Genomic DNA, 17,140 nt, shown 5'->3' on the forward strand with positions numbered 1-17,140 from the left:
GGGGGGGGGGGAAAGCCTGCCTTGGTTCAATGCCTGTATCCAACAAATCAACGGTAGGAGGTTTCAAAACTAAAATTTATATCCAGATGCTAACTGTTTGCCAAAAGGCAAATTAGCTAATTATATAATGAACATGAAGTGCCTCATAAGCAGTTGCGCAGGGCTTGGCAGCTCTGTCTTCCAAAGTAAGGGAAGCAAATTCCCCTGCAAAACCAGCCTGAGCTTGGCCCCAGCCATGCTAATAACTGTTTGGAGGCATCAGATTGTAAAAGCATCAGATAGGATCCTTCTTGTCTTTTCTGTTAATGTTGCGTCTGTTTGCTGACTGTCTCCCTCTCTGTAATTTTCTGGAAATAATAAAAAAAAGAGAACAGATTTTGATTACTACCAAATTCTTCCTGCAAGAGCATTTGCAGAGCTCATATTGAGGGTGCCATCTACTGGCTCACAGAGCTGGTGACACCGGGCAGCAAAGGGTTTCTACCTGGAAATCCCAAGGCAGCAGCTTCTGTACCTTATGCCTTTCAGATTCTGCACAATCTCACCGTGCTCTACAGGCAGACAAACAAAATCTGAGAGAGGAAATACTGGGAGTTTATTTTTCTTTGGTTTGTTTCTTGTAATTTCGGTGTTTCACATTATGATAAAACGTGTATGAATTAGTTTCAGTTTCAGAAAAAAATGAGCTGGGGCTCAGTGAGATTAAAATCAAGAGGTCTTTGCAGACTTGGAGTTTACTGATGGTGCTCCTGCTTAAGATCTGGGCATGAGCTTCTCATAGTACTAATTTATTTTTTTTTTTTAATAGAATATCATGTACTGTAAACATCAGGCAGAGAATACTTAATTACAACCCCATAACACTCCCAAGAGGAGATATGTCAGAGTTTTATAGGTGGAGGATTTCAGAAGCAAGTCTGAGGGATGTGTTTGAGCCAAGCGTTGGAGCGGGGACACAGCCAGCTCTGCTCTAGTCTCTCGAGTCTGATCAGCTCTCCAGCCTGGTGCCTTCTGAAAATCTGTTGGGAAGTGATTTTGCTTTGACACCAACATGAAATACAAAATGGTTTGACTCTCCAAGTTTCAAAGAAAGGAAAAATGTTTTTCTGCATATAACTGCTGCAGTTCCGACTGCCAGAATGGCAGAGCATCTCTGCACCATGGCTTTGAGTGGTAGATGCTCTGATGGGTCTGGAGAAGCATCTCAGAGAGGAAGAACACTCAGTGCCATTTCCAAAAGATCCACATCAGTAGGTTGTCCTAATATCAGTACTGGAGCAAAAATTGATCTGAATACAACTGAATAGCAGGTAAAAGCTTTAGCAGTATTTTCTCCTCTCCTTTCATGGTTCAACTTCTGTAGGGATTCTTGCATAACTAATTCACTGCAGGAAACAAAGAGCATGAGCTTTGCTGTTTGCCTGGAAGTTAATGTTTCTATCATGGCATGTAACATTAGGTGAGTGATGCCTAATGTTGAAGCACTACCTTCTCGTTACTCTATTCAAGAGAGCTGTGTTTCTTCATACTTCTGTATCTTCAACTTGTATGAGTTTAAATCCCTTTGGAAGTATTCAAAAGGTATTTGGACTCAGTTCTAGACATTGTGGTGATCCAGCTTGAGCAGGAGGTTGGACCAAATGACCTCCAGAGGTCCCTTTTAGCCTCAGTCATTTTGCTGTACTTCGACCTTTCTTCTTTATTTTCTTCCACATCTGTAGCTGATGGGCATCTTCTGGAAGAAAATGATTTACTGGGACCAGGTATGAGATCTGTGTCCTCCCACCACAACAGTGTTCCGTAGTCTTGTCCATACTGTAGTAGGACATGCTGTAGCACGCCTCATGTACACTAGTACCTTGTCACCTTATCTTCCTTTGCTCTGAAGCCTTCTTAGAAATAGGCTTCTATGAAATCAGGGAGTTTCATTGTCAGGGGTTGAGAAGACCTTGCTTCCCAACTGTTGAAGCATGAGAGCTAATGTGCCCAATCATTCATGCTGCTGTTAAAATAGTTAAAAATGAAGTGTCTGGTTTTTTTTTGTTGTTGTTCTTTTTTTTTTTTTTTTTTTTTTTTTTTGTTTTTGTTTTTTAGATCTGGTAAAGTTAGTTGTAATGTGATTCTTTAGTGCACTTGTAACGTGTATGTATATGTATCAGACTGTGGAGGTAAGATATGTTAATTGGTTCCAAAACATGTCATTTTCCCTTGAAAGGTTTAAAATGTGTGGCACGAGCAGGGCTAAAGACAAAGTGTAGTGGCTGCCAGCTGGACATTAGAGAGGCTTGCAGGGAGATTAAACCACGCAGGAGAATGGCTTTTGAGATAAGGATAATCTTTTACATAAACCAAGTCTTCCAAGGCAGTTGAATGGGTGAGTGATAAGGGCAATAATAGAACTGCAGAATGACACAGCTGATAGTTATCCTGGTATTCAAAGATGATCAAGAAGTTGCCAGCAAAATAACGTCTCTTGATTACAGTGACAACGTATAAGCAGCACAGATACTTTTTTGCATGAAGGATCTCTTGATTAATATTCTCATTTTGTGTTCTTCAGGTCAACCCAGTAGCCATGGAAAGGTCTGCAACTTCTGACATGGCCTCTGAAAAGCCAAATCCTTCCCACAGTACAGGAGCTGTTCAGATGAGGATCAAAAATGCCAACAGTCACCATGACAGACTAAGCCAAAGCAAATCTATGATTCTGTCTGAGAATGTGAAAGTCCTTGAGCCTGTAAGTAAAATACTCCACATATTTCATGTCTTCCAAGTTTTTAAAAGTCACAGAGTTATCTTGGGTGTGGTTAAGACACCAGCTTCATGACAGTCCTTTGCACAAAAGGATTTAATGGCACTATTACATTCTTAGATGTATGGCTAGGTGCTGGAAGAACAATTTTCCTTTGCTGAAACACAGAATTTGGTGGCCAGAATAACGACAGTTGAGCTCTCAAGTGTTAGAGTGCTTAAATACAGCTGCTGTAGGGGATAATACTTACAGTATCAGAGATACGTCACAATTTCTAAACAGATGAAAACCAGACAAAGAAAGAAAGGAAAAAAAAGAAGGAAATTACAGTTCTGTACATAAAGGATAACTTTGCCAATAAGAAGAATGAGGCTTGCTGTAAGAATGAATTAACTGCAAAATTAAACACTGAAGAAAAAGAAACCTTAATATTTGAATAGTTGACAGAGTTGAAAGAGCTGACTCATTTTTTTATCTATTACTTTCTTTTTCCCCCTGAAATTAAGTAGTTAGCAATGAACTGTTCCGCCAGTTGTGTCCCTGCCCCTGTACTCCTCCTGAGCTACTAAACAAACTGATTGGTATGAGTCTCCCCTGGTTAATTTCCTTCCATAATAGTGGCAACTTGCAGCTGAGGCCATATAACGTTACAAAATTATTTATGCAGTGTTAGCCACTTTTTGGACTCCAGATCCATTTTGTTTTCAGAGAATGCAAATGAGGGAGAAAACTCTGGTGGCTGGGGACAGAGTCCCAAGTCTCGGTCACTTTTCGCAACCATGTAAGCTATTAATTTTTGTTTTGTTCATATAATGCATTCCAATGAAATAATCAGCTTTCTCAAAAAGTTACTAAGTGGAGAAAGTCAATTCTAGCAGCTGGATTTTCTACCCTAAATTCAAACTCAAAATTCAAGCTTTGTTGGAAATACATTTGTTATTCCCAAGTTTCTCTGCTATGCCTGAACCCATTTCAGGAACATGTATTTCTGCAAAGAACAAAAATCTCTTTATATGTATCATTTCTGATCAGTTTGAACCATTCCTACAATTTCCCACAACACGTTGCACGTGTTTCTTCCTTTTTATCCGAAGCAAAATGTTCTACCAGTACAAACCTGAGACAATGTTTATAGTAATTTACAGGGAATACTATAATGTATTATCGGGAAGAACTGTACCTTTGAAGAAGTTTAAAAGTTAAGTATATTTAATGATGCCTAACATATTTTATTGGCTGTGTTTAACAAAAGGCACTAGGCTGCAGTTGTTTTTGACAAGCATGAAAACATCACAGCATGAGACTGCAAAAGGAATTATGTAGAGAAATTACAAGTGATCCATCTCTCAATGAATTATCCACCTCAATAGCCTGCAGAACTCAGCTACCAATTAACACCTACTTTATTACATGTTGGGATGTACTTAATAACTTTCATGTGTTTATGCACTATTACCTTGACTGATGCCTCTTGTACAATTAGGCATAATTGGCATATCAATATGCAAAAGTTAAAAGGATTAACCCTCTTAAAACTAATGAGCATTTCTGTATCCAGCTGCTAAATGAGACAAAATTAGCATTTTTCACTTTTGGGCAGGATTTTATCATGCAGTTTCTCATTGTTGATATTACCTTGTTACATAACTTTAGATTTGGGGATAGTATGCAGGACTGTTACAGAGCAAGGGCTCTAAAAAGTTAAATGAGACATAAATATTTCCCACCGCATCCCAAAAACCATTGCAGGTATGATATCTGTTCATTGGCCGAGAGCTGAAAAGTTGCTTTGTGCCGCGTTTGTTTAGGAGCTAATTATCTAAAAGCAGAGTTTTACTATGTATATGTCATTTTACCCAGCAATCTTGGCTCCAATATAGTAGAATGAATGCTTGCCATGCTACTAATTTCCTTTCTATTTCGATTCTTTTCATCTCTTTTTGCCATGCTGAATTTTCTGACTAGATATTGACAGACTGAAAGTGGGCGTATTTGCTTCCATAAGCCCCTTAAAGTTGTTTGGTGACACCCCAGCCGAAAGCAAAATTCCTATGGATCCCTATGTTTTCAAATACTTGCATAATATGCAGTGCAATTTGAGTTAAAAGACCACTGAAATTTCAATTGCAAGTGTCAACTGCATGCCAGCAAATCTGTGCATGCGACTTGGGAAGGATTTAGGGAGAAGCAACGGGGGGGAGCAGTCCCTGGCATCCATGAGTCTGGAAAGAGCAGGGCTCAGCTTATAGACACATACATACACAGGTACATTCAAATTCAGTAATCCTCTTTAAAAATTCATGACATACTTTCTTGGTACACTCACAAACCTCACTTCTACATTTGGAAGCACGCAGACCCCCGCTGAAAGATGTGTATTACTCGTGTGCCAGGCTAAGCCAATTATTTTGTGCTAGAAGGAAAAAAAAAAAAAAAGGATCTGTCTTGATTTTCTGTTTGGAAATCTTCAATTTTTGAAGAGCTTGCCTCTGTTCAGATCATTACAAAGTATCCACTGATCATTGCTTGTTTTCGGTTTTACCTCAACTGTGTATTTTTGTCCTATCATTGGGGAGATTTTTATTTCTGCACCTATAAAGAGCTGAATAAAAGACTCCATGTTACTCTGTCTCTGCCCATATTAGGAATATGCCTACTATAATTCTATTAATAAATGGGTCAAATCCTCTTTACCTAACTTATGCAAAACATACTGACTCCAGTGGATTAGAGCAATCAGCATTTGGCACATTTTGAACAATCAGCAGAACTATATATTTATAAAACACGCTTGAAAAAAGAATAAAATCAACACTCTGGGCACAAAGGGCAAAAAACAGACACAAATCTAGAAAGATCGCGGGTGATTTATGGAGAAGAAAATACATAGTTTTCTCAGAGGGATTTGTTGTATTCTACAGTGTTGGCTGTGATGTTCCTAAGCACACCTGGGGCTATACTTCTGAAGGTGGACAGATTATTTTCGGCAGTGTGACAAAGAAGGATATGCATCATACATCAGCGGGGCCATATGCACTTATGCGTTTTGTGGTAGTAAAGATGCAAATGGGGGAGGCAGGAGCTAAGTCATGCAAAAGTGAAATGTGGATTCTTGGGGATTTTTGTTATTTATTTGCTATGGAAATGCTTGAGCATTGTGCAAAGGTTGAAATGGATATTAACGTAGAGTTTAAAGAGCATAAATCATGAAGCTGGACACACACTGTGGTAAGCAAGGGCTCTTTCTGTGCTTAATGTTAAAGTCTGAACCAGGAACGTAAATGAATATTTGCTATTTTCATCTCTTAAACCCCAGGGAAGTGCATTTTGCTTCATTCAGAACAACTTCAAACAATGAAACGTCTTTTTTTATTGGTGCCTGTATTAAGAATTAGAGCCTATTTAGACATTCCGAAATGGTAATGTATTAGAGCTTTTTCTGATGAGGTTAAACAAACTGGTAAGTTGATTTCTCCCTCTAATACATTACCATGGAGTGGGAAGCAATCTTCCTTTGTTTCTTACTCCTGTGATTGTAGCACACTTGCCAAAGTTATGGCTAGCCAAAAAGACAGAAATAAAATTGCTAAAAATATAAGCCTTCTGTTTAGCAGAGTTTTTGAGCCATATTTCACAATCTCGGGGCTTGTACATGTTTACTTCAAATCAAGCTTATAGTCAAGTTTGAGGCTTTGTTTGTATAGATTGTCCTGAAGTAGATCCTGATATTTAATTAAAATGACACTAAATCACATTGAATTGATAAGACTTGGCATCTCAAACAAAGGTAATTGCCCGTATTGGTTTTGTACAAAAATAGAGCTGCTTGGAAAATGTGCAGCCAACACAGACTGTCAACTCCATTTATAGATCAATATGTGAAAACCATTGATCAGGCAGGCATGTGTAACAGTAACACTTTGCATTTATTTGTTGTTTTTATACCATGTTAAGGCTTACAGGATTATCGGCTTCCAAAATATTTTGACTTCCTCATAAATATGTTATCTGTTTAATGTTAATTACAAGACAGACTCCAGCCCTCTTTTCGGTTTCATTGCTATGGGTAGTGTCAGCTGAAAATGGATTATTTCAATCTCCGAGAGATCATCACAGCTTCTTTTATCATATAGTTTATTTAGGGAAAGTTTCTGAGGATTTGTTTTTTTCCCAGTTTACTCTTTTTCCTGGAGGAAAAAAAAGATAAATCTTGACAAAATATTTCTAGGAGCAGAAAACCTCCTGCTTTCATTGCTAGAGTGGAAGGTGACATTTATTGACTTATTATGTTCTAACAGTGAATTCTCCCCAGATAATCATGAACTAGTCCATAAACATAGGTCCAGTGTTAATTCTGCAACATAAATATTGTCACAAAACACAGAAATATATCAATTGGAAAAACAAATATATCTGTTGTGCAACATTATCTTTATCCTTCCTAGAGCAGGAGAATGAGGAATGAAACACGCCATATGTCCTCTTGCTGTGTTCAGCCTGGTTCTGTACCTTCAGAATTGAGATCTGCTGTGTGTCATCCCAACTCACCCCTCTCATGTCTCTGTTTCCCCATCCATCCTGCTGCTGATGAACCTGAGTGCATGAGGATATTTCAGGGTTCTGTTTACTTCAGTGAGCAAGTTGCCCCATTGGAGCAATGGGATTTGGCTCTCAACCCTTTTTCAGGGTCTTTTTCTTAACTTGCAGACATTATTTCATCCCCATATCAGAGCAAGTCTCAGAACAAAGCTTTTTGTTTTTCTGGTGGTTTTTTTTTTCCTCTTCTGTGTACCCTGTGAGAAAGTATTCTCTGTTGTGTGTTGTATATTTTCTAAGACTTCAGCCAACATAATCTTTGCTAACAAGGAGGAAGTTAATTTTATTGTTAAACTGCCCGTTTTATTTACCATCCACGCATTTTCCCTGTACTATTTCAGCTGTGTTGCTTGATAGACAGCATCATAATGAGATCACAGAAAAATGAAATGACCACTACCTATTTCTTCTTGAAAGCAAGCATAAATTCATTTCAGCTCTATTAAGGGAGTAGTGAACGTACTGGTTTGGCTTCCTCGTTAAACCAAACTGAAGTTCAGACGAGTCGGAAATGCTGATTTTGACTTTCGCTCAGTGACAGAGGGATAGAAAAAAAGGGTTCAAAAAACCTCCAGGTTTTTTTCTTTCTTTCTTTCTTTTTCTTTCTTTCTTCTTTTTCTTTTTTTTCTTTTTTTTTTTTTTTTTCCCAATGTTACATTACCTCACGCTGTGAAAATCTTTACTCTATTTACCAAGCACAAATTAGCCTTGCTAAAGGTTCTGAAAGTTTGCTACTTCAGCTTAGATCCTAAAACTTCAAAGAGAGATGCAACTCTACAAATTAGTGTATGCACTCTGCCATGGCTATTTTAACTTGAACTTGACTAAATTCGTTTATAATTTAGTACTGATTGAACGGCGCCATGAATGTGCACGGGATACATTTTTTAAAGTTAGCCCTCTGATTACTAATTTGAATAAAAAACTCTAACCTTGTTAGCATCTGGACTTATTTCCATAATAACAACCCCTTCAGAACCTACAAAGTAATGAATAATTGACAACAAATGAAATGTTTTGATAGTTGTCGGCACAAAGCATGTTTAATGTTTTGTGTTGCTTCCTAGCTAATTATGTAGATGACACATTTGTCAGACCTTGACTGCCATTAGAAACGTGTTTCCAGAGGGGAGAAAAACAGGCTATTCATAGAGTAATTAACTAGAATGCTCAATGACCTGTGAGAGATTCAAATGGCTGCCAGTTCAGACATTGTTTTGTTACAGAAGCAGAGGGGTAATTAAAATTCCAAATTACAGTGCTATGATGAAGCATTTGTTTGTTGACAGTATACTCTTACTCTAGTTTGTTAATTCTTTTTTAAATTGCTTCTAATCCATTTTATAGCTTCAGGAGTTCTGTCTTTGAATTTACTGACAACTAATATTATGGTAAATGGTTCTTCGGCGGAGCACTGCGGGCTTGGCAGTTCCATGGGAGCACAAGGTGGGTGGGATGGAATAGCTGTGCTTTCCCTAAACTGACATACCATGTGCTGTCACCGCGACGCGGCGGACGCGGCACATCTTGTGACATGAAATGTTCATAATCCTGCGGTAGGGAAGATGTCTGGTTACGGGAGGAGACGGCTCAGAGAAAGTAACGGTAATCAGACAAATTGAGGAAGGTGTCTTAAGACGTTAGAGGAGAAACCCTGATGTGGCTGGGTTAGGTAAGAACTTTGAGAGCTGAGCTCTGGAATGGAGAACTGGAGGACAGTCGTTTGCAGGAAGAGATCAGGCACAAGCCGTGAAGAAGGGGGGACTGCATCAGGCTCTTTGCCAACACCCTCTGTAGGCATGATGATGGACGTGACAGGGTACGACGTCCATTCCTGCAGAAATGGGGACTCTGCGAGTCCAGAGTGCTAAAGTTCTCTAAACAATGAGCTAAATGCAAGCCCGAGTGGAATATTTATTTACTTTGCCAAAAGTGAGAAAGAGGTTTTGTTAAAGAGATCTGACAGAAGTAACATGGTGTTTGATGCAGGAGAGCTGACAGCGGCATGGAGTGAGCGCTGATTATCCTGAAGACACTGTCAGCTAGGATTGATTTCCACTTTCTCCGTTTATGTAACGGTTCCTGTAATACAGCTGACCCCAAATCACGTTACCTTGTCATTTCTCTGCATGGATCAAGAAGAGATGAGCTGAAAATAGCTAGGCACTGACCTTGAACTTGCCGGAAAAGTGAGAAGTGACAGCGGGGTGTGCAGCCCGAGAGCGGCTGCTCTGCAGCTGCAGCAGCACCAGGGGGCAGAGCAGCACCGGAGATCGCGGCTGGAGCCGCCGCTGCGCTGCCGCTGTGAAGCACAAGTCTGACCCAAATGGCTTTCTTTTCCTCCTTCTTTTTTCCTGTTTTCTTTTCTTTATCGTTTTTATTTAATTTTTAATTTTTTCTTTTTTGATTTTTCTTTTTTCCTTTTCTTTTTTACTCTTTTCTCCTTTTTTTTTCTTCCTTCCCCCCCCCCTCCATTTTTTCTTTTTTTTCTTTATGTCTTTCCTTTTTTTTTCATCTTCCCCCCCCCCCAGTTAATTTATTTATAGCTGGGGTGACAACAGATGGGAAAATCACCACTGACTCCAAAATCTGGAGCTTCCCATTATCTGTTACTTGAAAACACGAGTACCTGAAATGGTAATGAAATATCTTCCTAACTGAATGCATTGCTAGTAAGTTTTGCATCTTCTTTGCTAATACTTCTCCGTTATTTCCCAAGGTCTGGAGAAAGCATGAAATGCTTCTATTGTCATTAATATAGTTGTCTGCAGTTTCAGGGATGTTTGACAGGATTTTCAAAGCCTACAAACCTCTTTGCGTTTCAGAAAGATAATGATGTAAATATATATATATAAATAGATATATGTAGTTTAAAACTGATAGGATAAACTAAAAAAAGGCTAAAACAGCAGAGGCTTTTTTTTTTTCTTTTTTTTTTTTTTTCTGTCAGCTTTGACATTTCTCTTCTTCTAATTCATATCCTGAGGGGGGGAAAATGTCAGTAGTTAAATATTTCATTTACCATATAAAAAAGTATTTCTTTATTTCTTCTGTTTTGTATTTTCCTTGTATCTGTTCTTGGCTCTTTCTGTCCCTTTGTGTCTTAAGCAGCTCTAGAGACTCAAGGATCTGGCTCTTGGGGTGTCCCCATAGATGCAAGTGCTCAAGGCAGCACCCAATAAGCACGCTGCAAGATTGCTTGCAGCAGTTCACACCCTCATCTGGCATCCCCCTGGGCCATCCCCAGCTGAGCCTGCTGGAAATGCAATGGCAGACTGTCCTTGCTCCTCTGCCTATCCATCTGCTGATTCCCCAAAACATGGACCTTTTATCTATCGTGATGGTTCCGGTGCTCTTGGATTCAGTCCACTGCTACAAAGTTTAATTGTCTTATTGAGTTTCTTTGGAAAAGGAAAACACTACATTATTTTCCCCATCAGTAAATCCCTTTTTTTTTTTTTCTTTTTTTTCCCCAAGACACTCAGAGAGCAAACTCTGGTTTTCCAAACTCATATAAAATGGAAGTTACCTTTACACTTTCATTCTTTCCATCAAAATTATGCAATGACTTTGATGTTAAATGATGCAAAATGTAGCAACTCCAAATATTTTCTCCTTGATGCCTTAGCCTGTTCAGAGCCAAAAGACGATTATGAGTTTGTATTAAATGCTTATATCTGAAAACTTCTGCACCATCTTATTATTTCATAGTCCATTCCATACATCTCTGTGTTTTTGTTTTTAGTCAGAAAACCTAAGGCGGCAGTCAGTCCCTTTTCTAAGATGACAAGAGATAGGACACAAAGAAACAACTTCAGGTTGTTCCATAGGATTTTTTGGTTGGATATCAGGAAGGATTTCTTCCAGCAGAAGCTGGTAGAGCATTGGAAGTGATTGCTTGTGGAAGTGATCAAGTCCACACCATGGAGGGATTTATGAGATGAGTGGACATGGCACTGAGGGTGTGATTTGGTGATGAGACTCTTAGGTCCAGTTGGTGCTTGGATTTAAAGATCTCATGCTAGATGGTTCTATCAAATCTATACCTCTTGAGGTAAGAACATGCCACAATGTTAGAGAACGAACACTATATGCTTAATATTTTGCTTGGCTTCCATGACAATCTGCTCCTGTATTTATTCATTACAACCAAGTGGAGAAGGAACTTGGTGAGGTTTCTCCTAATTCCAATGCAGATGTTGGCCATCAAACGTTTTAGTCATTTCTTCTGTTTCTTTACCTGGATTGAGGATTGATTCTCTACAGGATTGAGGATGATGCTTATCTGCTTTGCACACGTTCCAAAGTCTGCCTCAGAGCTGGGTTGACTGTTACATTTCAATCATGCTCGTTACTTAGATAATTCTATTCTCATCATATTAACTCTATTAATTGAAACAGAATTATTCCACAATTATTGCTAGTGTAACTGAGAGGGGAACTTGGCCCCAGGCCCTGTACATTTTCCTTATCTATACTTACTGAGCTTAACTATTTCACTATTTTTTCATCAAAAAAATCTTGTTTTGGCTCCCTCAATAATCAGGTCTTTTCCCTTGATTCTATACTCCCGTGCTTTTTAGCTGTGTTAGATTTCTCTCAGGCTTTTCTCGTTTAATAATATGTATTTCAAGAAATGCGGTTAAAATATAGTTTAAAAGAGTCTCTTTGGTAATATGTGTCAATGGACACTGTGAAAAGGAACATAAGCTGTGGAATTATGTTTCTCTTATTTTATCTTTATTAAGTACTGTGTTACAGCTCCATTGTGGCATCTAACATGCTTCCTTTCAAAATGCCATAAGATTTGAAATATGTAGGTACTGAAACTGAGATGATATCAAACTTCCCATAGCTAGTCTTGGGCACCTGACCTGCATAGTTTCCCACAGGGGAAAAGTAAGCTCCATTTCTTTACATTTCCAATGAGAAGGGACATGTGTCTCCTTGCATTGAGTTACATTACATCACATCATGTGACACAACGTGACCCAATACAACATGACAGGAGAGGTAAAGAAGCAGTTTTTTGCGTTTTTATTATTATTGCACTGAAATTATTGCACTACTGATGCGATGAAATGGGGATCAAGTTATTTTGTGAGTGCCCTAAATACACGCATTAGTGCACAATATAGGGACACAAACACTAAATGTTGTTTAATACGTGGAGAAGAGATTTTTAAACAGACGGCGGAGTGTCCTTGTTAGGCAGTGTGCCTATTCTTAGACAGTTGACAGCAGCATTCTCCTGCCCTAAATAAGATCAAATCCCCTTTGAAGCCAGTGGTTCTTTTGCAGGAAAAATAACTGTAGGACCTGATCCAGCCATGTTAACATAGCAATGTTTTATTTTCTTTTTGATTTCTTGTTTGGTGAGGTTTGCATCATTAATGGAAGCAGGTGTTGAACGTTTGTGTTTTTTTGTTCATGGATGCCTGTGCATACCTGCACAGCAATTTCACATCCACCGTAGAAGTGGAATCCAAGCCTTGCCTCTCAAAGAACCTAAGACTCTGCTCCATGAAAGAAAAAGAGTATTTGCCTTTATTTTTTTTTTTCTTAGTGTTTCAGAGACTAATAATAGAGTACTGAGTGTGGCTACACTTCAGACACAGTAACATCTTTTTTTGCCCTAGTTATTGTCTATCTAAGCTGCCACATAGTCTAAAAGTTACAGTAAAAACTCGCATTTAGAAGTACAGCCGATAAACAAAACCAGCAAAAACGTTCTATCTTTTCTAATGTCTGCATCTTCCTCCAGTTTTGGAATCAAATTTGAAGGGCTGTGAAATATTCTATCACATTTTCCTTTCCTTTCGTCTCCCAGAGCTCTGCAAGAAAGATTGTTTTCCTGGATATTTCAGCCATGGCCAGAAATGGAAGCAGTGCAGCTGTGATGAGTGAATCTGTTCTCATGACATTCGTAGCCCCAAGGCAGGTAGAAAACCCAGACAAGCATCCAAACTTTTGTTTGTTTATTTGGACCAGACCTGGGGTTTGGACCAACTGAGCTTTACATCAGCAGTTCTGTTATCCTTAAGAGCTCATTCTTCTTGACTGTGAATTTGAAGTCAGACTCTTATTTTATAATCTCATTACACACACACACACAAAAAAACCCAAACCAAAACAATGTTTAAAAATTAAAGTGCCAGGTGCCAACTCTTTTTCAGTAGTTGGCTACTTCAACTTTGAGCTTTCCATTTTTTATCAGCAAATGATAAACTGAAAATTCAGTGCTCCCAGTTTAGATCTTTCACAAAATTAAAGTGTAAATCTGAAGTGGCCACCTGTAAGCACTAAAACCTGAAGACATTTGGACACAAGTTAAACAAATTGTTTAAAGAACTGCCAATCGCTTGCATCTTGTTTCAAGAATAACTTTGCAGAGAAGATCCAAAATGTGTGTTTTAGCATTTTTAGTACTGATTTTCTTTTTTGGGGAGGTGGGAGGTATGATTTTTATTTTTTTTTTAATTCTGTTTCATCAAGAAATTGAAGAGCTGGAAAAGAACTAAAGTGACCATCCACGAACTATTACAGGATAATAGTGGCAGCAACATGAACATCTCAAAAGCATGGGAAACGTAGGGGCAATGAGTCAGTGGTTGTGAAAAGCATGGAGCGAGTGGGGAACTGGAAGCAGCTGGGGTGGGAGATGCAGAGTGGGGGGCTGGATTTGCTGCAGCTGTGTGAATTGGCTTGAGGAAGGGCTGTCCTCCTCACCTGCAGAGCTGGTGTTGTGTTGGCTTGTTGGGAAGAGCCTGGTCCTTGTCTCAGAGGTGTGAGGTAGAAGGAGCTCCTGATGTCTCGTGTGTCTCAGCTGAAAGCTGTGCAAAGTGTATTCAGGTAGTTGAGGATATTTGCGTATGGAGTTTAGCAGAAAATATTTAATTACGATTAATTTGGCTAAAGCTCCTAACCCTTCCATCTGTGCCATATGAGCCTTGTGATGATCTAAACAAGAGAGACAGCCCAGTATATTCTGAGCACATTACACGCCTGAGCACCGCAAGTTACTGAAAACCTGCCATCCTATTCCTAGCATCTTATTTGTTTTTATTTTCTTTTCATGTCATTTTTTTCAAATCTTTACAGTAGATGAGCCAAATTACATGAAAATTTACCTTTAAAATATTTCCCATTTATCACACAGTTTCCTTACCTAGAAAATCCCAGCGCGGTTGCTGCTAATGCTTGATAAGATTTGTACCTGGTAGATTCTAAATTACATTAATGCATAAAGCCAGCAATGCCAGGCTCCCTATTGTTACAGTTATTAAAGCTGTAACTGAAATGATATCTCTCATATTGATCTTCAGCGAGCAGCTCTTATCCAGAAGCTTTGTTTCACATTAAAGACACTAATGATTGTCTCCACAAAATGAGCAGCTTAATAGTTAGGAAAAGTTAAATGGGAAAAAAGAAAAAAACTTTGATAGCCACCTTTGATAGCTCTTCGTTCCAACATCTCTCATAGCCACGAAGTGCAAGCCAAGCATTAATAGACCTTTTAATAAAATGACTTAAGAGAAATCAATGGGATTTCTCACAAAGCCTAATTTCTAGCAGGATATATTATTTAAATGTTTGTATTCCTTTTGAACAGCTCCTGTCCTCCTCCTATGGCTGCCTGATTTCTTCCTGGAATTTCTCTGAGTGTCTTCTTAGGGTGTTGGCTTATTATTTTTTGATTTATTACCTTACTGAGAATTTTTTAAATGGTGAATATATATGCCCTATGCTCTGCCAAGGCTGATAAAAAAATTCCTGTAGAGGTGGAGACAACCACCAATAGTTATTTGTCGGGAAGGGGCAGTAGATTTAGATGCGAACTAATGAAAAGCCTACTTTGGGCAGTCACAGGTACTTTGGTTCCTTCATAGACTGTAAGAAATCTCTCTCCTTCCTACCTTCAGGGGAAAATGGTGTGCTCTATCAGCTCTCTAACTGCCACTGTGACACAGGCCTGAGGTAATGAGTAAGGTTGGAATCTGTGGGTGAAGAGAATATTATTGCCTTTGATTTTAATTTTTTTTCTAACCTCTGGAACTTCTGGGCTAGATTCAGTTAGATTTCAGTTTGTTTGTTTTGGCTAAGGGTGAAGAGCAGCTGCTGGATTTCTTTTTGGATTTAACTAGATTATTTTTCTCCTCATTTTTGGCAACAGCTACAATGAAAGATAGGTAATTTCTATGAATTGGTGTAGTATAAGCAGAGAAATACATACATACATGTGATGTTTTTCTATTTTTCAGTGACATTGAATGATGATATTTAAAGATTGATATCAAAGGGAATGTGGGTTTTGTTTGTATCCATGATCAGCAAGCAGAAAATCACAAATTGTTCAATAGCACTTCTTTGGGAAAATCATTTCATGTTTATCATTCCACATAAATAGAGGTATATAATGCTTTTGTGGTAGAACACGATGTGTAAATTTGCACTGTGGTTTAGTAGAGGTGACACCCTATGAGGGATGGCTTTTGCCTGCTAAGCTCCAGTTAATTCACAGTAACAAGTCAAATGCTTCCTGCATTGCATGTTCATGTAAGAAATCAGAGAAAAGAAAAAAGAAAAGAAAAAGGAAAGAGAAGAAAAGAAAAAAAGGAGAAAAAGAAAAATGCAGAAAAAGAAAAATGCAGAAAACTGTGGGCTATGCTGAGGTCTGCAGCCACAAAACAATATTTGCTTTGTCCCACAGTACCATGTGCACCCTGGGTATTCAGCCCCTATTTCTGTTTTCCCAGGCTCCATGGAAAGCCTGGATTAAGCTAATGCAGGGACATGTTTTCCCTGCTTATTATTTATTACAATTTTAGTTCCAGGTTTCAAAAACAATTAGGGAAACTGCTTAATAGGAAAATGACTCTAATTACTTGTTAATTGAGGTTATCTGCTTCATATTATTCAAAACATAAATTGTGTTGACACTTGTATCCAGATATGATTATTTAATAAACAGACTGAATGCACATCATGAATGCATTCAACCCGCCCCCCCCCCCCAAAAAAAAAAAAAATTTAAATTTTTAATTCCCTTTTTCCCTTTTAAAAGTTGAAAAAAAAAAAAAAAAAAAAAAAATAGTTTTTATTTGCATTTAGATCAGTTTTAAAATGTTAGTTCCAAAATATAAACAATACACTTCAAATAATGAAAAAGATGGAATACTGAAATTTCAATGGTTTATTAATCTTACAAGTAATAAGTTCAAGTAGGGCACATAGGATGAAACAAGGCCCCGTCAAACATGGTGTTACCTCCTAAGTAAATAATTTAGCTGATCAATTAGTTCATTTATAGATCAAACATCTGGGTTCAAATAAAATACCAATGTTAGTATTTCTCATACTGGTATTGTGTGTGACTTTGGGGATCTGCATAAAGAAAAGTACTGTTTTTTTGAAGGGTAAATTTGATTTAGGAGAGAGAGAGAGGGGATTCTAAACAAAATTATATTTTCTACAGTATAAGAACAAAAACAAAATATCCACTTTTCCTTACGTTTTAGTGTGCTCTGGAAACTCTGTGTCATGAAGTAGATATAATAATTGAATGGCTAATGACACCAAAGACTGCTTTCACAAAATCGGAGGCTGAGTATTCGCCATCTACGTGTGGTTAGGTCAGCCCTTTTCAAAGTGGTTTATTTATTTTATTTTTGTAGAAATGCAGATCATGATCTTCTTAAATTCCTCAGGAAAACCAAAATGACATGACTAGAGAATTGGTGACTAAAGAGATTTTTGCATCTTTTTCACCTTGAGGTTTCCCTTTCAGAAATG

The 17,140-nt window shown here is 38.2% G+C and overlaps 1 protein-coding gene across 5 annotated transcripts in view; it reads left to right on the top strand.

The window, feature by feature from the left end:
* The window catches only part of ARHGAP15 (Rho GTPase activating protein 15), a 318,826-nt gene that overhangs the window by 15,411 nt on the left and 286,275 nt on the right, over nt 1–17,140 (top strand). For all 5 annotated transcript variants that reach the window (XM_042827045.1, XM_042827047.1, XM_042827046.1 and 2 more), the window contains one exon: nt 2,561–2,737. In XM_042827045.1, coding sequence (XP_042682979.1) covers nt 2,576–2,737 — 162 coding nt within the window. In that variant the 5' untranslated portion in view covers nt 2,561–2,575. The remainder of the gene's footprint in view (nt 1–2,560; nt 2,738–17,140) is intronic.

This window comes from Centrocercus urophasianus, unplaced genomic scaffold, assembly GCF_019232065.1.
Source record: "Centrocercus urophasianus isolate 14NV4802_14NV808 unplaced genomic scaffold, USGS_Curo_1.0 seq_28, whole genome shotgun sequence".
NCBI classification, from domain to species: Eukaryota; Metazoa; Chordata; class Aves; order Galliformes; family Phasianidae; genus Centrocercus; species Centrocercus urophasianus.